Source organism: Ursus maritimus, unplaced genomic scaffold (assembly GCF_017311325.1).
Source record: "Ursus maritimus isolate PB19 unplaced genomic scaffold, ASM1731132v1 scaffold_25, whole genome shotgun sequence".
In the NCBI taxonomy this organism is placed as follows: Eukaryota; Metazoa; Chordata; class Mammalia; order Carnivora; family Ursidae; genus Ursus; species Ursus maritimus.
Genome location: NW_024425008.1, coordinates 37247513 through 37274813, shown reverse-complemented (window position 1 = coordinate 37274813; position 27301 = coordinate 37247513). Strand labels below are relative to the sequence as shown.

The following is a 27301-nucleotide window of genomic DNA, read 5'->3' as shown; positions in this document are numbered from 1 at the left end:
TTAATAGCAAGTATTATTTTTGAAACCTCTTTGGGAGCTGTTTTTAGATCTTAATGTAATTTGCTTTATAATTTAGTTTAACAATTAAACTCATTTAGGCACTCTATATAGTTGGTATGTTTCTTTTTAAAAGGTAATAATGCATTTATAAAGTCTGAACATTTCAGTCTCAGAATTCCCCTTTACAACGTGAATCAGTTTTATTATTGCTTTTAAAAATGTTACCAATTTATATATGCTTTCTATATCAATGCTATACTTTTTGTTTTGTTTTAGGTATTTAAACCATGTCAGAGCTGCCTCTCCACAGGACCTTGCTGGAGGCTATACTTCTTCTCTTGCTTGTCACAGAGCGCTACAGGATGCATTCAGTGGGCTTTTCTGGCAGCCCAGTTAACCTTTATTTCTCCTTTAGAGCCAAACCAGGGAGCTAGCAAAAGTAAAGCAGAGTGTAAAAGTATAGCCATATGCAGCTGCCCAACAACGGTACTATCACTAGCAGCTGTGTTAAAGTATTTATAAGAGAAAATTTCAGAACTAAGCTGAGTAATATAGTGGATAAATATATGTGAAAAAGATTTATTTTTTACTTATATTTTTCTGAGCAGGATTGAAGCTGTAAACTTCATCCGATGGAAGATATGAATAATTCACCTATGTATGCTTGAGGTTGACAGACTTGTAAAAATCTTTTTAAAAATAAAGCTAGACTTTATATAAGTTTTGTGGTTTTTCTCTTATTACAGTGTTTTACTTGAACACATTTTGAAATGCCATTTTGAATACGACATTTAGTGTTAATATCCAAGTCTATTATTTCGTCTCATAAAATGTTCTTTTTTTTTTTTCTATGTTCTTAATACTAGTCCAGACAAGTGGATATATTTCCTTCTACCAGCAGGTTGTGGCAAGTAAAACTTGACCTGTGATAATGCCACTCTCTCAATATTAAAGACTCAGTGCCTGTTTTGAGCAGTGGAAAGTGAGACAAACCTTGATCAAGGTATTATAGTTCCCAGCTGTGAGCCACACTTAGGATAAACCAGACGAGAGTAGTAACCTGCTTTAATGACAAATTCAAAGAAGTAAGTTAATAAAATTTAATACTTAAATGGCACCTTCACTTCAAATGTGAGCTCATTTTATGATGAAACCTTGGAGACTGGAATGGATACATTTTAAACAAAATTTCTCTGAGTAAATCCCAGAGTCTGATAGTTTCTGTTGAAACTCCAGAGGCTTTCAGGGCACCCAGGAGTTTGCTTACAGTTGGATGTGTAGAGGGTGCATATTTGTAGCATCTCAACCTTACATGAGTCTGTTACATAGACCACTGGGTATGGGGCATAGTTTCTCAAGGAAATTAAGGGATTTCCTATCAAATGTCCATTATAACAGATGTTAATTTTATGGAAGGAAAGTTAAGTGAAACAAAATTTGTGGTTACATTGGGGTGGAATATCCGTATGTAACAAGTCCAGCTTATTTGTCTAAGGAGGTATTAATTTCAGGGGTACATCTTCATCTTTACAATACAGTTGACCCTTGAACGACACAAGTTTAAGTGGATCCACTTGTATGTGGATATTTTTTATACAGTACCATAAATGTATTTTCTCTTATTATTTTAACATTTTCTTTTTTCTAGCTTACCTTATTGTAAGTATACAGTGTATAATATAACATACGAAATATGTATAATTGACTATTATGTTTGTGTTAAGGCTTCTGGTCAACAGTAGGTTATTAGTAGTTATGTTTTGTGGGGACTCAAAAGTTATATGTGGATTTTCCAGAGTGTGTGTGTGGGGGGCCGGGGTCAGTGTCCCTAACCCCTGTGTTAGTTAGAAGTACAGTTGACCCTTCAACAGTCTTTGATAACTACGAAAACCAAGGCATCAAATAATTTAGTAGGCTCAGATCATATGCACAAGCTAGTAAAAAGTCAGAATTAAAACTGTTTGTTTTTTGTTTTTAATTTAAGTCTAGTTCTGTCTGTTCTTTACAGGCCGCATCCTATTTTTCATATCTGTTAGCATTCCCCAATTGAGGATTAGTCTTTTAAGTACAGTCTATAAAATCTGTTCAAAGAATAGTGAGAACATTGACTTTAAAGCTGAGACTTTGCTGTCCTCAGCTGCCGAAGTACAGTATCCAGTCTTTACAAAAGAAATACTATTACTTGTTCTCAGTACCTTGTAGAATGTCTTTAAATGAATGGACTAATTAATAGAACACTTTAAAGGCTTTCAGAACATTTTTTGTGCCTACCTCATTATTGTGGAAATTGCGTGCATCTGATTTGGCAAATAAATTGACTTCCAAAACCTTTATACATTTGTAAATATTTTGCTCTTACTATTGCCATACTTTGTTCAATAGGGCAAATAAGAAGTTGTTAATTAGAGCAAACAGAATGGTGAAAGGTAACTTAATGACAATTCACTAAATAACAGAAATACTCTAAATTGATGAGGTTATCTCCCCTATCCCCCCAGTGATTTCCTCTCTCAGAGACAAAAGGCTGTACGAGTCTTTCATATACATCAATTAAGTCTTTTAACATCATACAACACTAGCCCAGAAACAGTAGCTAACAACTACTGAGCATTACCTATGCACCAAGCACTGTGCTACATGTATTGTGTATTATTACCTCATCTCTACAATGCTAGGATTATTCTCCCCATTTTAACAGATGGAGAAGCTGAGGCATAGGGAGGTTAACTAACTTGCAGAAGGTCAATACAACTTAAAAGTACCAGAGTGGATTTGAACCCAAGTGGTCAGAGTCCATGCTCCAGAGATGAATGTCAGACTGTCAAGCTTATACACAACAGCTGTGCAGAACCAAGGCTGAGTAGTCAGACTTCCTAAGATTTCCAGGAAGTTTTACAAGTGTCTAGTTATTTTATGCTATATAAATGATATCAATAACCTTATTTATATCCTTCAGAGAAGTTCTGAGAAATTCATTATGTAGAACATCATTTGACTATTAACTACCTTACTTTTAAACAGATATTAGTGGTATCGAATACATTTACATCATAGTTGGGATGCACTATTAATATTCCTTAATTTCATTCAATAAATATCTGACCTAAGCTTCTCTTAGAAGTTATCTCTAGGCTGTCAGCTGGTGCTAATTATTTCAAAATCCAATTAAGGTGACAGAAAACTTGTCAAAAAGCTAAGAAAATTAAAAAATTTTATCCAGTGAGCTTTCCAGCTGTCATTTTCTAGTGGACATCAAGAGTTCAGTTACCAGGTATCACGTTAAAAACTAGGGTGGGCCTAGATTTAAATAATGAAATAATCATACGTTCACTTATCTACTCTGAGGGAAAAGGGGGAGGAGTTAAAATGTTAATAGAGGCTGTATATTTGACTAAATAGAGGCAAGAATCTTACCACTTTTCATGTATGAATAAAAACAGTATTAGGAAAAAATTCTTACTCCTACCTGCAAGTGAAGAGTCTCTTCACCTAGATCAGGCCAACTGTGGACCCCTGGCCAAACCCAGCTGCTGCCTGTTTCTGTATGCTCCATGAGCTAAGATTGATGTCTACATTTTTTAAGGTTGAAAAAAGCCAAAATCATATACTATTTAACAAGTGAAAAGTATACGACATTCAAGTTTCGATGTCCATAAAGAAAGTTGTTTTGGCATATAGTGTTTACGTGTTGTTTATGGCTGCTCTGGGGGGCTTCTACAACAGAGTTGAGCAGCAGAAGAGACCTTATGGCTTGCAAAGCCTAAAATACTATCTGGTCCTCTACCGAAAGCTTTCTGAACCTTCACCTACATACTCCTCACTTGGATGGGAGGGAGGAGAAGAAAATTAGAAGTCCCGAACTGGCAATCCCTGGTCCTGCATTAGCCCCCAAGCTCTTGCAAAGGATAGGTTTGGTTGTTTCAAAAACCATTTTTAAGTGCCTTTAGATAAGGGATGAGGGCTCCAGTTCATTACTCTCCTACACTTACCATTTATTGCCCTCATCTATTTATATTACCTTCCTCGCTTCTGAAGGCATTTGAGTTTGTAATGATTAGATGAGTGGTCCTCGAACTTCTTCTGTAGGGCCAGACAGTATTTTAGGCTTTGTGATAAAGTAAGTTGGTACAATGTTTTTAGTGAACAAAATTCAAAATATAATTGGGTATATATAATTACATTGTTTGTAACTCCTTTTTTGGGGAATAACACTTGTTCCTTTAATTGGGGTTCCAACTGTTCCTATCATCAAAATCAGTTGTAAATGATCACCTGTTAATGGTTATCTGTAATACTATTTTACACATTTTATCTCTAAAAATGTCTTTTCACACAAATAGATACTGTCAAATACGGACATCAGTCCAGAAGCATAAGATTTTAACTGGGCATATTCATCACTTGGAAGGCATTTGTAAAACCCTATTAGATTCTTCCCTTTATATTTGCCTTATAGCATGTCATTACATAGTACATTAGTCACTTCCAGTTGAAGGTAGCAGCTCGATTATTGGTTAATGGATTTTGAAATATGTGAATTTCCTTTCTTTGCATTTTCACCAAGGTCCCAAAAATGCTGAAGACAGAAAATGTATCCACTGCCAATTTGAGGGACATCTTGTTTCTTGTTTTAATTTTTGATAGCATGAGAAATATGTAACAGAAGATACTGTGATTCAAATGTCGGTTGTTGAAATGACTACATTTTCACAATGAAGTTGTTTGCCTTACAATTATAGGTTAAAATCTTTAATACTGTCAAGTCACTAGTAAAAGCTAATTTCCAGAGCCTTTCAGTGTTCTAGAATAATGTTTAAGAGTGGTTCATCTTGTTAAGAAAAATTTCAGTCTTGACCCTGAGCTCAAAAAATTGCAATCAAACTTCACAATTGGTAAGCAAATCAAACAGGCTGAGCAATTTCTGACAAAATTCAATCATGGTTAGAATGCATGAAAGCAAATGAAATTTACCATTGATACTACTGGTTCAGTAACACATGACGGATTCAAGTATCTTCTGTAAGGTACTTGCTGGTGAATAACCACAGGTTTTAAATATGTTACATTTTCAGAGCTTTATATATTTTTCCAACTAGGTCTTTTTCTACTTCATGTATTTTAACCGAGTTGTAACACATCATAGCAGATTCCACTTCAGGTTGTACGGAATTGGTGTTTTCTCAACTTCTTTAAAAACACTCACCCATAGTTGTTCCATGCCGAGTATTCACAGAAGCTAATTCTTTAGTAATTTCAAATTCAGCACTGAGGTTTCAAATAAACAAGACCTGAGCAGCATTAGTGACATCTGTCAACTCATCAAGAATCAAACTCATTTACTTTCTTGACTTGATTTTGCTCACAAAGTCCTGAATTCTTTGAGCAGCTGTTCTTGCCAAAAGGCCAATAGTCCTAAACAATTTTTCTCTGGATACATTTCTTTGGCTGCTGCATTCAAATACAATTAACTCACCATCAGTAAATGGCTCTCCTTGCTCGGCTTACAAAGGTGTCACTTGGAGACTGACTTCAGTTGCACCCTCATTTTCATTTTTTATTTTGTGAAGAAATTCTGCTATGTTGAGATATTTCCAGATTAAATTTCTAGTTTTTCTTACAGTTGCTTGCTTGTGAGGGAAACCTTATGATGAATGCCTCTATTGGTAAGGTCAACATATATTGTATTTTAGCTCCAGTATGGATGCTTTGTAACCCAATTCAGTATCAAAGTAATTCACACTCCACTGTGCCTTAAAAGCACATTAGAAGTCCACTTTTCTTGTTTTGAAATAATGAATATACACTAACAATAATAAGATAGTATAGCATGGTGATTTACATGGCACTCAAAATGCTGTTGAGTTATACAACCACGTCCCTGTGATTTGGAGTATGCCAAGCAGTAGTATGAACTGTCGAGAATCACTTCCTGTGTGTTGTAACTTCTCAACCCTGCTGTTGTTGTACCACGAAAGCAGCCACAGATAGCATGTAAACAAATGAGCATGGTGTCTTCCAATAAAACTGTATTTATGGACACTGAAATTCAAATTTCATATAATTCTCATGTCACAAGATTTAATTTTTTCAATCATTAGTGTAAGAACCATTCTCTGGTCCAATCTGCCATACAAAAACAGATGGTAGACTAGATTTGGCCTGACAGGCATAGTTTGCCATCCCTGATCTAAATAATCTCATTTTTATTACTTATACAGTGATAGGTTAGGGGTACTTATATAAAATTTAGGCACACTCTTCAACTGAGGATCACTGCAAAGTGATATTAGTGCTTTCTTAGTTATTAGCATGCAGTTATCCCAACTTCAAAAACTATTTTCCCAGGAGACAGTCAATATTTAAGTATATTTAATAAAGAATTAGATATAATTTAGATTGTAAGATTATAACATAAAATATACTTAGTAGACTGATTTCATTTAAATTTTGATAATATTCAACTTACAAGACAGCAAGGGTAAAATAGAAGTGTTCAATACTAAGGTTAATTGCTAAAATTTTATGAAATACAAATTATATTTCATTACGTAAAGGTCTAGTGGGGAGAGGCAGAAAACGTTCCCAATTAAGTGACTGAGGCAGTTTGAGTTTTTTTCTTCTGTAAAGACTTCATTTATCTGTCCTCTGGCGTTTAAGAGGTGGATCGTCATGATTCTCTGTAACAAATCCAGAAAACCTATATTAGATAAGATACTTAACACTGGAAAATACATTTAAAAAGCAGATAATATAGGTATTTTAAAGATTTTTTAATACTCAATTTATACATGAAACAGTAACATTCCTGCGGACTTATTATTTTAATGAAATAGCCTTCTACTAGACTGAACACTGTGTATGCCATGCTAAAATTGGTAAAACTGGGAGAAACCAGTCACAACTGAGTGGCAAGGAATCCTGAATTGAAATATCTAACTAATATTAGCTTAATGTATTTCCAAATTTAATAAATAAAATATATATGTAGCCTAAGAAAGCTCCATGAAGCCTATTCTAGTTTACATTTAATTTCCCAGAAATTGCTCACCTAGATTTGGGGTCTGGTTCTTGTAGAGGACAGCAGCAGGAATCCGGAAGGTGATACATAACATTTCCTTGTTAGGGGCTACATTTCTTACTGGGTGAACTGAACTGCATGCCTCCAAGGAAATGCCTAACACAGCTCCAGCTCGTCGCTGAACATCCTGAGCAGGATTAGGGTCTTTGGAAAAGCTGTAACAGTGCACTATGGGAAGGAGCTCAGTGCTGCATGGTGGCCCATCTAAAAGCGATTTGAAAACACTGAGAAACTCGATAGCCTTTGCTGGCAAGTTCATGACAATGTGCACAGAGTGTTTTCTTTCTTTTGACAGTGGTCCCAGCTGCTGCATTAACTCTTTTCTGACTGGTCCTTGAAGGAAGTCTTTCCCATCCAAGTTAAAGACTTTTACCTTTTGGTCCACTTTATTTAATTTACAATTGTGCAACAGCCATTTATGGGATTCAGGATTGAGATCATTAGCAAATACAGTGCAGTTTTTCTTTGCTACTGGAATGGCAAAAGGCCCAACCCCAGCAAAAACATCAAATAGTACATCCCCAGGTTTAAGAAGTTCTGTGATACGACTGTGTTCTGTAGAGAGACGAGGATTCCAATAGACTTTCGAAAAATCAAATTCATAGGGGTAGCTGTTTTCTCGAACCTGAAAAAGGTATTAAACTTTGATTAACCTGATTAGTCTTAAATTCCAGCCATGAATACTGGATGGATTTACCTACCTACATACATTTACATTTAAGAGCAAACAACAGTGCATTTTTTTAAATAACTGCATTTTAATTAGAATTCTTGTGTTTATGCTATCCTTGAGGCCAGTTAACAACCCACATTAGACTGTGACATGAGAGGAGTCATCTCTTTAAAGCCAAATGGCTCTCCATCTCATTCCAATGGGTCATAAAGTGGTTCCCAAATCACATGAGGAATTTTTCAGACTGTCCAACTGACTGGCTTAATCATACTCTATTTTGTCACCGGATGGAGAGGGAAATAAACCTATAATTTGAAACAACACACCACACACATCTTCATGATGACTAGCTAAGTTGCAGATACCACTTCCACTCAGCACATAAGCTTCCTTAGTTTTCAGTCTGTAAGAGGGAGGCATGATAGATGTGTCATTTACCAATCAATTTTGAGGTATTTTACTATATATTTAGATAGTTACTTGGACTTTGGAAGTTTCACGTTTACAAATTAGAGCCAGTGTATAAAACAAATCATTCCGCTATTTTCTCTTTTCCCAAATTTGAATTTTCATGGATTAAACTAAATATATATAGTGAAGCTAAGTCTTGAACAAATTTAAGACTTCATGCCATTTCTTTTGGGACTATCATAAACGTGACAGAAAATAGAAAACAAAATTAAAATTACAGTCATGGAACGTGACCTCAGCCATCATTTTAAGTCATGGAATGTGACCTCAGTCCTTATTTTAACGGATGAAGAATCAAAGGGCCAGAAAAGTTCCTAAGTTCTATAAATCATATAGTGATATATTTATTATATTCTGCCTTCACGGAATATTCTGCCTTCAAATTTGTGTAAATATTTTTTCCTCCCAACCACATCAGATGCTCTGGCCATGTTAAGAACAAAGGTTACTAGTAACTACATCAAATAAAACTATGCCCACTGTTAACATTCTAATATATGTTCACATTTACATAGATATTTAGTTAAAATGGAGTTGTGTTCTATATACTACTCTATATAGTATTTTATATACCAGAAATTGATCAATTTGCTGACGAACATTTAGGTTGTTTCCATTCCTTTGTTTGTTCTGGTATCAAAACAATGATGAAGAACCTAGTACATACATCATTACAATTTTGTCCAATTATATCCTTGTCCAAACAACTTCCTGTAACTGCAATGCTAGATCAAAGGATGTACCTATTCAAAACGGCAATATATTACCATATACTCTCCCTGAGTATTTCTATCAAATTTGCACTTCCATCAAAAGGATATATAAATGCTCACATTCTCACATACTTATCAACACTGGTTTATTATAAATATTTTTAATCTTTGTCATCTATTAAGATTCTAGACATTAATCGATATAATCTGACCTAGGAGACAATAAAATACTCCATACCTTGGTCATCATGTTCTCCTCTCCAGATAGCACTTCCATTTGGAAATTTCGGTATGTATTATCAATATTATTGATTTTATTTACCGCTGAGGTGATTCCTGGATTTTTGTCAATCATAACTTGGCCTGAAAGATGAGAATCCATAATAAATATTGCCAACTGGTTGCAAAATAAAACTGAAAATATGAAATGGAAATAAACCATTTTCTTTTGGTTTATAGACAAAAATTGCACCTAGTGTGTGTATAGTGGCATGCAGTTCTAAAAATTCAGCAGATCAGAAAAGTTAATGTAGCCTCCAATACAAACACAAAAAACCATATGGGTATATTTTTAAAGAAAAATTTTCTAGGGGAAATATATAATGGCAAAATAAGTTTTCAAATAAAAGAAACGTAGAGTCTTGGGGCACCTGGGTAGCTCAGTTGGTTAAGCATCTGACTTCAGCTCAGGTCATGATCTCAGGGTCCCTCTCCCTCTGCCCCCCCAACCCACTCTCTTGCGCATGCTCTCTCTCTCAAATAAAAAAATCTTAAAAAAAAAAAAAAAAAAGAAACATAGATTCTTCAGAGTCTTAATCTAAATACAATGTTCATTTACTTAAATTGTTCTTTTTGTCAAATATTTGCCAGAGCTGAAAAAGCTACAAAGATAATACACCAGAAATGGTATACTGATGCCCTTTAAAGCCTACCTTTTTTGTCAGCACTTAAAAAATTTATAAGAATCTATATGCTATCTCATTGCATAAAGATAACTTGATTTGTAAGTCAGTAAAAAGTACTCAAAAATACAAATATACTGCTATATAACCAGAATTTGTCCAGTTTCTTTCTGATACTTAGATACCTGATTTTGAATATAATAATATCAATAAACTCTAGCCAATCACTGTTCTTATCCTGTTCTGCTTCAGGTATCAGAACTCAATTTTTAAGGTACAGTAGTTTGAAATGAGGCATGAAATAAAAAAAAATCAAAACCAATTCTGAAAGTCTACAGTAAAAGCTTTAAAATTACCACTGTATAGAAATGTTTCACTTTAATCTGAGTGCCCCTTTACAAAACAGGGATGCCAAAAGGCATGTCTGAGTTACGACAAGTAATGACTCATAGCAAAGCTTATCCTTGACATTTGCAACCAGGTATAATTATAAAGATCTGCTTAGATATTTACTGTATTATCACTATGCATTATCAGCCCCTTTTATCAATAAAAACAAATGCTTAACAGCATATTTCTGAAATTCTACCCATGCAGAATACTGAGAACTACATTTTAAAGGTGAAAATAATTCCCAGAAATTCTGACAATTAGTGTACATTTAAAAAAAATTAATCTGGAGAATACATGGACATCAAATATTTGTAAAATGATAACTGCAATTGTGATTAGTCTTCTACTTCTTTCTTATCCAAAAGGACAAAGGGCCCAGGCTCAAACTTGGGCTTACACAAGCACCATTTCTAAAAGGCTAAGGGCACTAAAAAACAAAGTATGGTGCCTGACATACAGAAGAGGCTCAATCAGTTGAAGCATGAGTAAAGTGTCTTGCACTTTTGATGGTAAAACACTCAAACTTAAGAAACCTAGAATTCAACATAGTCCTTAGTCCTGTGTACCAAAATGACGAGATGTCCAAGAATTCTGCCAAAGCCAAAAGATTCGAGTTTAATCTATGCTTGTATATTGTATGCACAAAAGCCGGAACTGATTTTTAGAGCTTTGCTATCACTTGGGAAAGAATATTCCAAAATTGTTCTCAAAAGAGAGTACGTTGCCCAAGATCCAGCTTAAAATTAAAATGATAAAATGTCCTGCTTCTATAATTTGACGTCTAAGAAAAGAATTTTAAAAACTAAAATTAGACTTGCTAATTACTTTCTAATACATGAATATTACTAAGACACACCTACCAATTAAATGCTTGAAAGGCAGTTGATGATCTCGAAGGTTCAGGTGGGCAATATGTCCAACTCTGCTAAATCCTGAAGTCACATCTTGACCTTCAGGAAGCACAGCTTTCAAGATTTCTTCTGACTTAAAGTTTTCATAAGTTAGTTCCAAATTATATTTAGATATCTGTGGATTGACATTAAGCTGCTTTAAAATACCGAGTTCTGCTCTCTCGAAGGAATCATCAGTAAATATTTTATAGGGATCCAACATAATTAGTCTACTTCCTTCATCTTCGGGATCTTCAATCACACGTTTTATACCTGGGCGCTGCAGTGCTGCCTTTTTAAGGGATCGCATCAATTTATTGACTATTTCTTTCCTTACTTTAAGCACTGGGATGGTTACTGTCTTTTTAAAAGCTGTTCTATCAAGTTTTGTCATTCCTCGAACATTAGAGGGTGGTGAAAACAGTTCAGAGTCTCTCTGGTCTGTTTCTATTTCAGGCATGGTTGAGAATCTTTTGTTTTGATCCAACAAGAAAATACCAGGTGCTCTGCTAAGCTTCGGTAGCTGTGATGCCCACGCTAGTGGAGTCAAGGGTTCTGATTCACATATTCTATAGTTTTCCACTTTGAAAAGTATTCTTGAGAATCCAAATGGCCTCCATAAGATCCTAAAAAAAGGATGCATTTAAAAAAATACCATAAAATTACAAACTTACATGTTCACAATAGGTTAACAATAAAAATCTAAATTCTAGGGGCGACTGAGTGGCTTAGTCAGTTCGGTGTGGGGCTCTTGATTTAGGCTTAGGTCATGATCTCAGGGTCATGAAATGGAGCGCTGCGGCACGCGCCTCGCTCAGCATGCTCAGGGGGAGGTCTGCTGAAGAGTCTCTCCCTCTGCCCCTCCCCACACTCTCTCTAAATAAAATCTTTTTAAAAAAATCTAAATTCTACAGTTTTAAACAACCTGCTAAATGCTGATTATTAAAAATTTCTAGTGGTGTGTGACAAGTATACTATCTTTTCCATGGTATGTTGTCTTTTATTAGCAGTAAATAATAAATTTGCACCTCAACCTACCTGCTGCCACAGGGCTTAGTGACCCATCAGCCTCCCTATAGTCAATGAACCTCTCCACCCACAATTTTCTACATGTGGGATTGGAAGATCTGAGTTAAAAGATCATCTATAAATGAAATGGTCATTATATTTATTACTTTACCAATGGCAATATTTACTAGGATATTCTTATGAGTGCTACATGCTTTACACACACTATCAATCTTGGGAGGTGATATCACATCCTTATTTTGCAAACGAGCAAACTCAAGGTCAGAAGTAGGTTAATTCACCCAGCCTCGCTGCTGTAAGCGACTGAGCAAGAATTAAAAAACCATGTCTGGGGCGCCTGGGTGGCACAGCGGTTAAGCGTCTGCCTTCAGCTCAGGGCGTGATCCCGGCGTTATGGGATCGAGCCCCACATCAGGCTCTTCCGCTATGAGCCTGCTTCTTCCTCTCCCACTCCTCCTGCTTGTGTTCCCTCTCTCGCTGGCTGTCTCTATCTCTGTTGAATAAATAAAAAATAAAATCTTAAAAAAAAAAACCAAAAACCATGTCTGACTGACTTCGGAGCCTGTGGTTTTAATGAATTGCTACGTTGTTTGTCTTCAATGCTTTACTGCAAGTCCTGCCTATGGCTTGAGGTTTCAGTGTTCTGAGGACTAGGAGTTGCTAAGTGTTACATGCCCATTCCGTTAACAGTATCGGTTATTCACTTTGCCTTCTAAAACACTAAAGAACTAACTGGAAGGGGAAAGGGCCCTGCCCCCAGGGCTCTGTAAAGCAATTCTCAAACTTCACAGGGTTCAAATTTGGTCTGTTAATCAGCTGCGTGCTCTTATAATATCTTAACCCGAGTCTCGGTTTCCCGTGTGTAAAATGAAAGGCTCTCTCAGAAAGCTTTTGAAAAGATTAAACACATTCCTTCCTACCCATTACTCGGACCTAGGCTCAGCACCCAGGCGGTGGGTGACCTCGCGACGTTTCTGCGCGCAACGAGCGCGCGGCGGAGAGCAGACCTTGGAGGACCGGTACTGCCGCCCGACCCTCAGCCTCTCTGTTCGGGGGCCCTGCGGTCACCACCTCACCGACGTCACCATCCCAATTCCCAGCGTCGCTCCGCGGTTGACTCCAACACTAGACCCTTCACCTCATGCTCCGGTGCAGCTCGGAAATGGGTCGCTCGTGGAAGGGCGGGCCCTCGACGACGTCATCACCGTTCGCCACCGAAGGGCTAGCGTCATCAGATCGCGTCGATTCCCTCCTTTCTTCCCCGCCCCGGTGAGGTACGGGAACCCGGAAGGGCCGGGCTCACAGCCCCGCCTCGGACGCGACTAAGGGCTGGAGAGTTGGGGTGGTAGCTCGCAGATGGACCTGGTAGTCGGCCAGCGAGCAGCATGGAGGCGCCCTGGGGGATCGTCAACGCTGAGCGGACCTGGTACGTCTCTGCCCAGCAGCCCGAAGAGGCGGAGGCGGAAGAGTTGAGCCCGTTGCTAAGCAACGTAAGTGGACTCTGCTAGCTTCCCGGTGCTGAAGGCCTCCGGGCTTCCCTGATCTGCCTGCCAAATAAGACCGGGAAAAGAGGGAGGTGGGGGTGCGGCACGGGGAGAAGGGAGAAGCTGGAGCTTGACTTTTGGGGGATGGGGTCTTAAGGCAGCAGCCAGATGCAGATGAGATCCGGCGGAGTGCAAGAATGTGCTAGCAGCGTAACATGGCCCTTAACAAAAGCTGAAGGCAGGCGCAGGCACAGGTGGAAGAGGATGACTGGGTGAGCAGCCCTAGCGTTATGTAACGCGGTGCTGTTTATTAGTGTCTTTGTGGACTTCCTGTTCCCTCCACTAGTCTGAGGTTTTTGCCAGAGTCACAAGATTTTTCTTTTCTAGACTTAGTCATTCTGTGCCTAGAAACATCTTCATACAGAGATCCTTAGCGGTGAAGGGAGTGGAGGTGGCCTGGTGATAAGTACATAGGCCCTTCCTTGACCCAAAAGCCTGTACAGTGAGTCCTTGGCCTTTTAACTCAAGTCCCTGCACTGTAACAGTTTCTAGGACTGTGCTCCCAAATGCTGTTTTGGAAGAGGGTGTTTTCAAGGATATCTTTGGTAGAGCAACGTGAACTACTTCTGTTATATAGTCATTACAGGGTATTCCTGACCATCCTTGCATTTGAGCTGACTTAACTCATTAAATATAGAGATTACTTTTGCAGTCCTAGTAATTGGGGAGCAGCCATTGTCTACAGCAGCCCAAGCTGACTCAGGATTTCTTCAGTAATCACATGAGCGGAGGCCATCTCCCTTCTCTCTGTCCCACCCCATTCCTATCCTATCTTCATCTTTTGCAGTCACAAGGTTAGTCATGGCTTTTCCTGAAGTCGGCCTGGGCTCTGTACTGGTGGAGATGATTTTCCTAGGGAACAAGATTCCTGGTGCTGCACTAGTGGGAGGTGGGAAGGGAAGAAAGGAAACCAGTGCTGCTTGAGAAATTAGTGTGTCACACAGTGCCTGTGGTTTGCAGGAGACTTTCTCCATAACTTGTCATTCATTTCTTGATGAAATTTGAACTTCACCATCCAAACATTTAACACTATTAAATTTGTGTGCTTTCAGGAACTCTACAGACAGGGATCCCCAGGTGTTTCATTTGGTTTTTCTGTGTTTAATTTGACGAATGCCATCATGGGAAGTGGCATCCTTGGCTTAGCTTATGTTATGGCTCATACTGGCGTCCTTGGATTTAGGTGAGTTTTTTTTCTTGTTCTTTTATTGTTACTTTTATTTTTTTTCCATCTTTTTCCATTTTGATAGTACATTGAGAAGCAAAGAGATAGGCTCCAGAGCTGGTGTTATGCAGTGTCTAGTTAAATTATTTCTGGGGTTTTAGCATTTTCCTGCTACTCTTATATTGTTGCTAGTCTGTAGCTTGGAGGGATGCAATATAATTTGTGTTTTTTATCCAAAAGTGTGGCTAATTTTTAAAAATGGAAACTTGATCCACACTTGCTTATAATAACCTTAAGAAGTGGCTATTTGTTGCGTCAAGTTGGCCAAAGTGAATAAAAGTTTATCAGCCATGCAGATTACCTATAAATAGCAATTTTATGAGTGTAAAGTTCATAATCTTTTCATTTTTCTCCATATTCTCATGTCTTCCTACTGTTAGGCAGTCTTGTTTCTCTGAGTTTAGACATGTGTTCTGTGTCTATTCCTTTCATTTAGACTCCACTTATTCCAGGTGGCCCAAAAGAGGAGACATTCCTGGCTTTTCTGTGTTCCCGTAGTACTTTGTATATTCATTCAGTTGTTATACTGTGTTATAATGATTTGTTTGCAAGTTAGTTTCCCTGCTAAACTGAAATCCTTTAGAACTAGACCTTACCCTTAGCTTAGCATTTAGCGTTTGTTTTGTTTATCAGGAGAAGCAGATCTATTTTACCAGGAAACTAAAGTGCATCGAGTCTCATTTAGGTTTATTTTCTTCTTTTATTTTGGATTTCTTGATAAGCAAACCAATTTTTAAATAATCCAACTTGCTTTTTTTTTTTTTTAAAGATTTATTTATTTATTTGAGAGAGAGAGAGCATGCATAAGCGAGAGGGGCAGAGGGAAAGGGAGAGAGACTCCACACTGAGCCCGAAGTCTGACCCGGGGCTCTATCCTATGACCCTGAGTTCATGACCCAAGCTGAAACCAAGAGTGGGATGATCAACCAACTTGTTTTTATAATATGCCTCCCAGACGCTCCCAAACTTGCTTTTATGATGGGTTATATGCACAAACTTTCATAATTTTTAAAAATTAAAAAAAAAAATTAAGTAAGATCCACACTATTGTGGGGCTTGAAATCACGACCCTGAGATGAAGAGTCTCATGCTCTACTGAGTGCCAGGAGCCCCTCATAATTTTTGGAAAGTTTTAATTTAAATTCCCGTTAGTTAATGTACAGTGTTCTGTTGGTTTCAGGCGTACAATATAGTGATTCAGCAATTCCATACATCACCCAGTGCTCATCACAACAAGTGCCCTCCTTAATCCCCATCACCTATTTCCCCCATCCCCCGCTTACCGCCCCTCTGGTAACCATCAGTTTGTTCTCTGTAGTTAAGAGTCTGTTTCTTGATTTGTCTCTCTCTCTCTTTTTTCCTCTTAGCTTGTTTGTTTTGGTTCTTAACAAACTTTCATAATTTTAAAACCAAAACTGTATTTGACATCTTAGGCAAGACATAATCATAGGACTTACTTTGGGTTCCCTTTGAAAAATCATATTTTGTACCCCAGGGCCTTACATGCAGGTGTGTACCACTGAGCATGTCCTTACCGAGTCATATCACATTTTCCATTTAGTGATACCAGACTGTTCCTTTGTGAGGCCTCAGAGGTACTGACAGGTGTACTTGGGTACAAATGACAAGTGTACCTCTCAGCTTTGCTACTTCGTAACAAGGATGAAGTAGACCACGAAGAGTCTCTTCAACTTTTGGGGCGCTCCGCTAGCGCCAGCTTTCTAAGAAGCTTGTCCTGTCAGTATCCTCTTGAGAATGAGTAGGAAATCATGCGTGTTGTCTCTTTTCACACTTTCAGTGAAAGAATGCTAAGTATTACATGATTTGCACCTTTTCAAATTGTGTCAATACATGTGTGTTAGCTGCTGCTGTTTGATTTGGTGAGCGTGTATGGATGTATTGATGGATGCTAGGAAATGCAGCCTTTGTTTTTTTTTTAAAGATTTATTTGTTTTAGAGAGAAAGTGAGAGTACGTGAGTAGGGGGAGGGGAGGTGTGAGAGGGAGAGGAAATCTTGAGGAGACTCCCTGCTGAGTGGGGAGCCAGACATGGGGCTCCATCCCACAACCCTGCGACCATGACCTGAGCTGAAACCAAGAGTCGGATGCTCAACCAACTGAGCCACCCGGACGCCCCCAGGAAATGCAGTCTTAATTCACTGTTGCCGGTGAAGGTATGACAGGGAGGTACAGTCCCTGGAGGAGGAGGAGGGACGGAGGGAAAAAGAAGACAGTGAGATTCACAACTCAAACGTCTGTTTAGGCTTAGACTAGGGAGACACAGTTATAAAAGGGAAGCATTGCAAGATCACTGAACGGCTACACCAGCGGTCAGCAGACAAGAGTGCTGAAGGAAAATTGTTCTTGTTTTAAATAAAGTCTGTTTCTTTCTGATTTATTTTTTTAGATCTAAAAGCAGTATATTTTCATTTAAATAAAATTTGGTCAATACAGACTACTATTTTCTTTAGTGACCATAACCCAACTACTCAAAGATAGTCCCTGTGAACATTTGAATGTGAAAAAAAATTTGTTTTTTGTAATGAGACACCTCAAAAAAGAAAACTTTGTGGGGGTTTGACCATGTACTCTTTAATATTTCAGTTTCTTGCTGTTGATAGTTGCTCTCCTGGCTTCTTACTCAGTTCACCTCCTGCTTAGTATGTGCATTCAGACAGGTGAGTAAAAATACTATGCTGAGTCATTTGTTGAAGCAGCCCCTTGAGATGATAACCGCATGTAGGATTGGATGTCTCAAATTCAATTTCCACTAGGCGTACATTATTATTAGGTAGGGTGGTTGAAGTGGAGAATTTCAAAAGGCCAGGATAGACCCAATCCTAGGAGAATATTTAAGGACAGGATGGGAGGAAGAAACTTACCTGCCTTTCCCTAAAGCACCCAGCGTAGTTTTCTAGATTAGGGTAGATTAGGGGAAATACCTGAAAGGTGTTTAAAGAATCCAAACTTCATGTTTTGGGGAAGCAGTAGACAGGCGTTTATTCTGATCGTATTTCTCCTGGGGTGATTATTTCCTCAGGGAGAACACCTTTCACATTTATTCCTGCCTGCTCCGTAGGAAGCAAGGTCACTAAACTTCAGATTCATTTAGATGGTTTTATATTTTTAATTGCAAGTCTAAAATAAGGTAGTTTTTTGGTAAATGACAGAATTATATGCAATTAAAACAATATAGATGTGTATACGCATTTTTCCGTTTGGAACTTTATTATTTGATTCGGTCATGTATTAAGTTCTTTTCAGTTGCAATGAATAAAAGTATATGAATTATAGAACTGCTTTAATAGAGTTTTTCTTATGGCATTAACAAAGATTCTGTGTCCAACAGTCCTGATCTTTTTATCTGTCTGGTCTCTTTTACGTTTGGATTAGGTCAGTTTTGATGCCAGAATCATGAGTTTAATTCTTATGTGGATGAATTCGCTTTGCTTTTTCAGGTTTTGTAGTTTTCAGACTTTTAAGAAGCAGAATAGATGCATAAAATAGATAAAAATGGGATTATTCTGGCTGGAACAGGTGAGAGAAGCCCAAAGGTATTTCTTGAGAATTTTAAGACTCTCCAGAGCGTGGTTCTAAATTCTCAGCTCTACTCTATTTCATCTGTCTATGCATCAGACATACTTGCAGATCTTTTTATAAACAGACATTAATAAACCACAGGGATTCTATGTCTACGAATCTGAGGTGCGATTTAGAAATACGTTTTTAAAAGTCCTCCCGGTGATTCTTGTGCAACAATCTTTCGGATCCGCAGTTCACAGCTGTAACTTGTACCAGCGCCTTTGGCTCTCCGGCCGGCAGGTGTGTGCCTTTGCTTTCAAGCGGCTTGGGTGACAGTGCAGACAGATAAAAATACTAGGAAGCAATGCAGTGATATTAATCTGAAACTACAAGTTGTTCGTAACAGCGTCCCAAATTCAGGAATAATAGCATTAAATAAATGTCTATAAATCCTGCTGAAACTTGCCTGGAATTTTAATGACACGTTTTGAAATTCTGCTTCTCTGTGTGACAAAATTATTTTTACCTAATTGTGGTAGTTTTTAACATCTTAATAGGTTATTTTATTATAGATTCTACTGAAAGAGTAATATGTTAGTCAACCATATGGCAATTGTATCTTAACTAAAATGTTATAATATGCTTTATTAATTTCAATGATTTGGAAGTAATATTCAATTTAGGAAGATTTCCAAGTAATGCTGATTTTTTTTTCTCCTTCAGTTCATCTATGTTTAACTTTAAAATTCTGACACTGTCTTGTTCTTTTCTGTTACTTTAGGGCATATGAACTGAAAATCTCTGTTTCTTTCTCTTTTTTCTTTTTCCTTTATTTTTGTAGCTTACTTGGTCTATGAACTAACTTCTTCATGGTTCTTCATACACATTGATGCACCTGTCTTCTGTTGAATCCCTTCACATAAAAGACTAGAGAATAACATGTAGCTAATTTTTTTCCTCCGTGTATTAGACTGTCATAAAGGAGTATTACTGAGATCAGATTGATTGGTCAGAGAAAGAGCTGTCATAAATCTTTACAAAATAACTTCATTTATTTGCCTGGAGTACAAGAGAAATGTTTATAAAAATAAAGGATTTCTTCATGTGAAATTGTGCTATTTTGGATTTTATATAGGGTCTCTGCAGACTGTGTGGGAGCTGATGTAGTGTAAGGCGCCTTAATCTCTCCAGCTGTAGTTTGTCATCTATAAAATGGTAATGATAATGCTTCCGTTTTGGGATTGTTGTGAGAATGAAATGCAGTAATGTATATAAAATGCTAAGTCTTTGGTCCGTGCTAGCTTTTATTATGAGTTCTCACTGATGCAAACCCTTAAAGATTTCAAGGTGTCGCACACACTGCTGTCTCAGAAACAGTGGCTTGTTGTGATTCTTTGGGGAAACTTCTGTGTTTAGGGAATAAACCCATAGGCCCCCTCCTCTGATCTCTACGTCACTATCAGCAGAGGGAATTCGTTGATCCTACCACCTTTGTACGTTCCCTCACTCTCTTGTCCATGTATCTTGAGTTGAAGTTTCATGGTGTGTTATTACAGGCACTCCCTTGCTCCTCCCTTTTGTCATCCTGCTCCTCTGGCAAAGCTCCAACCGTGGTTAAATGTGACTCTGCCTGCTTCACACATGCACCTGTGCAACTGAATGTTCCTGAAGAAAAACGCACAGCCCCGCAGACTGACATCACTGTAATTCGGTGTCTAGTGGACCTATGACACTATCACACAACCCTTATTAACTTCCTTAGTTCATTTACTTGCTTACTCTGCTATCTCGGAGATGATTTTCATATCGTCTCCTTTCTCGCAAACTTTCAACACATTCTCCTTGATTGCATTCTTAGCTGCTATCCTCACTTTGTATTTCACTAAGAAAATAGAAGGACTCAGAAATAAGCATTATAAGCTCTTGCCACCACTTACACCTTCTCATTTTCATTTGTGCCATGTGCTCTGTCACTTTGGATGAACTCTTAGTGCTCTTATCTAAAGGCCAGATTTTCTTCTTCTGCTGTGATCCCATCTGCTCTCACCTACATCCCTCCAGGCACTCTCTCCCTTCTCCTTCTTTTATATCATCTTTGTTCCTTTATTTTCCTCCTATCAGTTTACAAAGACTCTGTCATTTCTTCCATTTTAAGAATGACTCCACATTCCTTCGGTATTCTCCATACCTTCATAGCAAAACTCCTCAGAAGACTTGTTTATGCCAGATAGTTTCCCTTCCTCTTATTCTCTCTCTCTCTTTTTTTCCCCCCTCTTATTCTCTTTTGAACCCACTCCAGTTAGGCTTTCCCGTTCCATTGAATTTATTGTACCAGTGACTTACACTTAGTTGCTAAATCCAGCAGTCAGTTGTCAGTCTTCACCTTAGTTGACTGTTCAGCAGCGTTTGCTAGTTAGTTGTTCCTTCTTCTGTGTGACACTTACTTATACTCTTCTGGTTTTCGTCCTATTTCACTGAATACTCCTCTTTTTTTCTGCTGAATATTCTTCGTCTTTCCATCTTCTAAACATTGGAGTACTCCAGGAGTATTCCTCTGATTTCTATTCTTTAATACTTGCTAGGGCTCATGGTGACCGTAAAATTTATGCCCTTAGCCTGGATTTCTTCCGCTGAATTTCAGTCTCATATCCAACTGCTTCCATGACATCTCCACTTGTATACTAATATGTACATCTCAAATTAACCGAACTGTCCAATTTTGCACTTCCAATCTATACCTTTTACTCTTTTCTCATCTAAGTAGATGATAGCATCTTTCTTCTAGCTGCTTAGGCCAAAGATCTTGGAGTTATGGTGAACTCTTTTTTTCCCCTCATATTCCATATGCAAGCTCCAAATGTGAGGAAGTACCCGTTCTATAATTCTGAAGGTAGAACGTTGACACACATGTGACGACCCTGATGAAAAGGTGTAGAGGCTACCATTTGATCCAGCAGTTGTACTACCAGATCTAGATGATACTACTAGGTATCTAAATGACTTGAAAACTTATGTTGACACAAAAAACTGCACATGAATGTTTATACCAGCTTTATTCATAGTTGCCAGAACTTAGAAGTAACCAAGTTGTTCTTTGGTAGGTGAATGGATTAATGGTGGTCCATCCAGACAATATTATTCAGCACTAAAAAGAAATGAGCTATCAAGCAATGAAAAGACATGGAGGAACCTTAAATGCATATTACTAAGTGAAAGAGTCCAATCTGAAAAGGCGACATCCTGTACAACTCCAACTATATGACATTCTTGGGGCGCCTGGCTGGCTCAGTAGAGCGTGCGGCTGTTGATCTCAGGCTCATGAGTTCAAGCCCCATGTTGGTGTGGAGCATACTTTTAAAAAAATGGTTGACTCTATGACAATCTAGAAAAGATAAAACTATGGAGACAGTGAAAAGACCAGTGGATCCCAGTGGGTAGAGGGGAAGGAGAACTGAATAGGAAGAGCACAGAGGATATTGGGGGCAGTGAAACTACTGTGTATGATGCTTTCCTAATGGATACATGTCATTATTTATTTGTCAAAACCCATAGAATGTACAGCACCAAAAGTGAACTCTAAACTGTGGATTTCGGGTAATACCGATGTGTCAGTGTAGGCTCACTGTTTGTAATAAATGCACCGCTCTAGTGGGGAACATCGGTGGTGGCGGAGGCTGTGCGTGTTTGGGATTAGGGGCGATGTGGAAACTCTCCATACTTTCTGCTTGATTTTGCTGTGAACTTAAAACTGCTCTTAAAAAGAAAGTTTATTAAAAAATTAAAGGGGCGCCTGGGTGGCTTTGTTGGTTAAGCATCAGACTCTCGGTTTTGGCTCAGGCCATGATCTCACACTTGTGAGACAGCCTCACGTCAGGCTCTGTGCTGAGAACGGAGCCTGCTTAAGATGCTCTCTCTGTCCCTCTTCCCCCCAATTAAGAAAGAAACAAACTCAGAGGAAAAAAGAAACAGATAAGAAGTACAGAGACCAGATGAAAACTTGAAAAAAAATACTATATTGAATAGCTTCCGAGAATGAAAAGAAGATATTGCATTTTTGAGACAAAGATAAGAAATTATTAAAAGGTTGTAATAAGAACACAAGAGTCCTAGAAATTAAAAATAAAATTTAAAATTAGTAGCTGGGTTGAAAGAGTTAAGGAAATTTTTTAGGCAGAGGGGTGAGGGGAAGACAAGGAGCTTGGAATGAGAGAGAAAAGATACAAAAATCGAGGACCAGTTCAGGAGGCTCAACACGCAAATAACTGGAATTCCATAAAGAGAGAAGAGAAAAAATGTAATGGTAGAAAATTTTCAACAGAATAATACAAGGAAAGTTTGTATAACTGAAGGAAATTAGTGTCCAGATTGAAAGGATCCTTCTTAGTATCCAATATAATAATTGTAAAATAATTCATACCAACACACATAATTGTGAAAAATCAGAACCCCAGAGAATGTCCTGGAAGCTTTCAGAGAGGAGAAACAAAGGAAATTCTCATACAGTGAATCACGAACTATAATAGCAAATGACTTCCCAGCAAATACTTTAAGTAAGAAGACTTTATAGTCTTCTAGCAATACCTTCAGAATTTAGGGGGAATGATTTCAGTGTAGAATTCTATACCCAGCAAAACTGTCATGTACGTGTGATGGTAGAATAATAACATTTTCATACATGCGAAGACTCAAAAAATTATTTCCTGTGCACTCCTACTTAAAGAGCAGTGGAGGATGCCATTTACCAAAGTTATCTATCAAAGAAATAGGGAATTTAGCACAGGAGAGAAGTAAAGAGAATTCCTAGGACAACTGAGCAGCTGATCTAAAAGCTACCTCCGGACCGAAGGAGCTTTTTTTTTTTTAAGTAGGCTCCATGATAGGACTTGAACTCAAAACCCTGAGTTCAAGACCTGAGCTGAGATCAAGAGTAAGATACTTAACTGGCTGAGCCACCCAGCCGCCTCTGGAGTAGTGTTTTGTTTTGTTTTGTTTTGTTTTGTTTTGTTTTGTTTTGTTTTGTTTTTCACAAAGGCACAGTCAGCTTTCCAGGCCATGCTTGCCTTGTGTTCATGACGACCCTTTTCTTTGTCTTTTTCCTGAAAGGAATGCCTTTCTCATGTGTCCGGCTCTAATTTGCACTAACAGTACCTGAGTAAGTCAGCAGTGAGGCCTGGTTGTCACAGAAGTCTAAGAATCAAATACTGGAAGATGGGAACAAAGCATTAATGAGGGAAATACAAGAAAGAAATGCATTAGGAAATATGGAGGTTAAGGGAGTTAGACTTGAGAGGAGCTGATGTCCGAATGTGGAGAATTAGAGAGAAGGACATAAGTCTAAGGATATCTCCCAGATTTCTTTTATGAGACACTGGACTAATGATAGTGTCATTAAATGGAGATAAGAACATAGCAGGAGGCATTGATTCAAAGTAAAAATGAGTTCAGTTGTGGATGGGTGGACTTTGAAGAACAGTTGACTCGAACAACACAGGTTTGAACTATGTGGATCCACTTGTATGTGGGTTTTTTATATAGAGTATGGAAAATGTATTTTGTCTTCTTTATGATTTCTGTACATTTTCACTTCTGTAGTTTCCTTTATTATAAGAAGCCAGTGTATAATGTATATAACATACAGAATGTGTGTTAATTAACTGTTATCAGTAAGGTTTCTGGTCAGCAGTAAGCTATTAGTAGTCAAGTTTCTGAGGAGTCAAAGTTATATGCAGATTTTTGACTGCACGGGGTTGGTACCCTAGCCCCTGTGTTGCTCGGCCGTATATCGAAATGGATGGGTCCTAGAACTGAAGCCCAGGGTAGAGGTTCATTCATTTATTCAATACTCTTTATCTATTGGGAATACAGAGATAAGTAAGACTTCCTTCCCTGAAAAAGTTCACAGTCTAATTGGGGAGACAAATATGTAAGTAAAAAAAATTGTAATGGCAGTGTGATGATTCCAGCTATTTGAATATGGGCTAGATATAGTGATGGCTCAGAGAAGGGAGTGATTTGCCTTCTCTGGGTTGGGGGTTGAGGATCAGTAAATATTCCTGGAGGACTGAGCTGAAAAGGAATTTGACTAGGAGACAAGGCAAGAGAGAACATTGCATATGCAAAGATATGTACTACGTGTTATTCAAGATACCAAAAATAGTTTATTTGTGTGTGAGTTAAATGAAATGGAAAGAGAAAATGAAACTGAAGAGATAGACATGTGTTACCGAAGGAATTTGGAGTTTTTGCTGAGCCAGTGAAAAGCAACTGAGGTGGTTGAAAAGAGTCAAGGAAGATACTGGGATTCACCGCTTGTTGCTTCCAGAGAATTTTGGTCCTTCTAGAGCCCACCAAGAAAGAGCATAGCCCCCTAACTTCCTCTTCCTAAAGTAAGGCTAGAGTTCTTTTACTAGGATTTTAATTGTTAGCAATTATGAGGAAATAAATGAGGAGTAAAATGTCTCCTTTGTCCTCACCATTTGGGGTTTTTACTTAAGCCCTTTAGAGCAATGATTCTCAACACTGTCCGTTGCAGCACCCTTCTTATTTATTTACTTATTTATTTATTTGAGAGAGAGAGAACGAGCATGAGCTGAGGGAGGGGCAGAGGGAGAAGCAGACACCCTGCTGAGTGGGGAGCTGACGTGGGGCTCGATCCCGGTACCCCGGGATCATGACCTGAGCTGAAGCCAAATGCTTAACTGACTGAGCCACCCAGGTGCCCCCATTGCAACAACCTTCTTTAAAAAAATTCCAAGTGTTCCATTTACTATCTGAAATGAAATTCCTGTGGGTATTATAACCCACCTGTGGTGAGCTGATTATTTCGTAACTCTAATACACTTAAATTTTCATTTGTGTTCCATGGACTTTAGACAGCATCCTTTGACTCTCTGCTATGTGATATATTAGTGTTCCTGTCCTTTCTCTCACCTGTCCTCTCCCTATTTCCCATACTTCTCATATTTCCCTGCTCTACCTTTCTGTTGTCAAGATTGACAATATTTACTTTCTGTTTTGTAATCATATGTAACTCATTCACGTTTTATCTGTAAGGTGAGTCTAAAATTTGAAAAGTAATGAATAGCATTTATAGGCTAAGACTGTAAATGTTCACAGCAGAGCTAAGCAGTAGATTGGGATCCTAGAACTTTCTCTACACATGAGATATCACAACCTTTGTGCCACTTGAAAGGAGAATATTTCTAGTATTCTAGCATCCTATTTGTTTTCCTACATCAAATTCTTTAAAATCATGCTGCATTTAGTGGGTAAACTGACATTTAATTACATATTGAGAAAGATCGGAAGTTACATAGTAGACATCGTAGAAGTTACATAGTAGACACTCGATAAATGAATGATCTGACACTCTTAGGGAGAAAAAGGTGAGAGGAAAATGATGGAAAGCACAAGAAAGAAAAGAACTTCAAAATAATAAGGGTGCATTTCAAATGGCCAACTTTCTGAGAGTTGAACTGTATTTGAATAACTCATGTCTCTCAATTCAGATCCAAAGATAATATTGCTGCTGCTGAAACTTGGGCTTTGTACTGTAACCAGAGTTTATTAATTGTCCTATTTCATTGAGGAAAAAATGCAAAGCAGACAGAACACTGGAGTAACTAGCTGGAAATATTCCATGACTTTATGGGAAGCAGCTTTTCAAATGATTCGTGTTGAGGCTAAACTCTTGGTCTAGCCAAAATAGCACTAAAGTGTGCCTTGATGGTACATTAAAGAAGAAATTTCCCCCCAATTTACTTGTTAAGATTTACAGCCTTTCTGCCTCCTGAAAACATAGCATTGATTTCTTTAATATCAAAAAATAATTTCCTAAAATAGATTGCTAACGACTGCTTTCAGTTATTTATTTAAGGAGAATTGTGCCAAGTACTGCTTGTATGGTTTCCTGTAAAAGACTGAATTAATTTTATAATTTTCATAATTAATGTTATTCCTATTCTGTAGGAATATGCTTCTAATGTGACTGGTCATTACCACATCTTTTTGAGATCCCTCAAAACATTTTCACTTTATAAATAAGGTATTAAAACATTGATCATATGAAAGAGCAGAAAAATATCCTTTATTAGTAGACCAAATGATAATTAAGTTACTAAACACCAGAGAAATGAAAAGGTGCAGCTTAAATCAACCCTGATATTTGGTGGAGGAAATAGAACTATTCAAGGGGTATGGTTTTCAAAGTTCCACCAGCCCGTTATGGTCCCCAAAAAGGAAGACAAGACTACACAATCACTGTTACCAGTTTATAGTTCATCCTGCTCTTTTATGTTTTTTATTTTATGAATTCTATTCAAATCAATTTTTTCACTCAATATTGACATTTTTCATGTTATCATAAACATAGTTTTTAATGGCTACATATTAATGTATTGGGTATACCTACTATAATATACTTAACCACTTTACCATTATCGAACATGTAGGTGGTTTGTGGTGGTTTTTTTTTTTTTCAGTGTAAATTATGCATGATAATCTTTGCATATAATGTTTTCTGATTTTAGTCTTATTTCCTAAGGTGCAAGCTCCTAGGGGTAAAATGTTATATATTTTTTAAAATTTATTTAATCATTTATTTGAGAGAGAGCGAGAGAGAGAGAGAGGGAATGAGTGAGCTGGGGGAGGGGCAGGGAGAAGGACAAGCAGATTCCATGCTGAGCGGCAGTGTGGAGCCCAGCAAGGGGCTTGATCTCACAACCCTGAGATCCTGACCTGAGCCAAAATCAAGAGTCGGCTGTCTAACCAACTGAGCCACCCAAGCGCCCCCAAATGCTATAAATATTTTAAAGGTTCATTGTTCAAACTACATTCCAAACATCATACCAGTTTACACTGTTA

General features: G+C 37.9%; 3 protein-coding genes across 12 annotated transcripts in view; 2 read left to right on the top strand and 1 right to left on the bottom strand.

Annotated features, from left to right (window-relative positions):
- The window catches only part of MNAT1 (MNAT1 component of CDK activating kinase), a 201712-nt gene extending 200992 nt beyond the window's left edge, over positions 1-720 (top strand). Inside the window, exon 8 of the mRNA XM_008701291.2 lies at positions 277-720. Coding sequence (XP_008699513.1) covers positions 277-397 — 121 coding nt within the window. The 3' untranslated portion in view covers positions 398-720. The remainder of the gene's footprint in view (positions 1-276) is intronic.
- Positions 721-5302: 4582 nt separating this feature from the next.
- Positions 5303-13396, bottom strand: TRMT5 (tRNA methyltransferase 5). 6 transcript variants are annotated; one of them, XM_008701220.2, is made up of 5 exons: positions 13288-13396; positions 11091-11746; positions 9174-9298; positions 7049-7703; positions 5303-6677 (listed from the first exon to the last, which is right to left on the bottom strand). In XM_008701220.2, exons 1-5 carry the CDS (start codon positions 13290-13292, stop codon positions 6631-6633), a joined length of 1488 nt encoding a protein of 495 aa, XP_008699442.2. In that variant the 5' UTR covers positions 13293-13396; the 3' UTR covers positions 5303-6630. The 6 variants fall into 6 exon arrangements, with proteins under 6 accessions (XP_008699442.2, XP_008699434.2, XP_040497747.1 ...); XM_008701212.2 differs by having other exon boundaries at positions 13221-13358; XM_040641813.1 differs by having other exon boundaries at positions 13226-13326.
- A 16-nt stretch (positions 13397-13412) lies between these two features.
- SLC38A6 (solute carrier family 38 member 6) overlaps positions 13413-27301 on the top strand; it is a 78810-nt gene continuing 64921 nt past the window's right edge. For 2 of the 5 annotated variants that reach the window (XM_008701249.2, XM_008701238.2), the window contains exons 1-3: positions 13414-13639; positions 14746-14876; positions 17522-17595. In XM_008701249.2, coding sequence (XP_008699471.1) covers positions 13535-13639; positions 14746-14876; positions 17522-17595 — 310 coding nt within the window. In that variant the 5' untranslated portion in view covers positions 13414-13534. Of the gene's footprint in view, positions 13640-13806; positions 13906-14745; positions 14877-17521; positions 17596-27301 lie in introns of those variants that run through there. The other 3 variants (XM_008701243.2, XM_008701263.2, XM_008701255.2) reach the window with 3 other exon arrangements.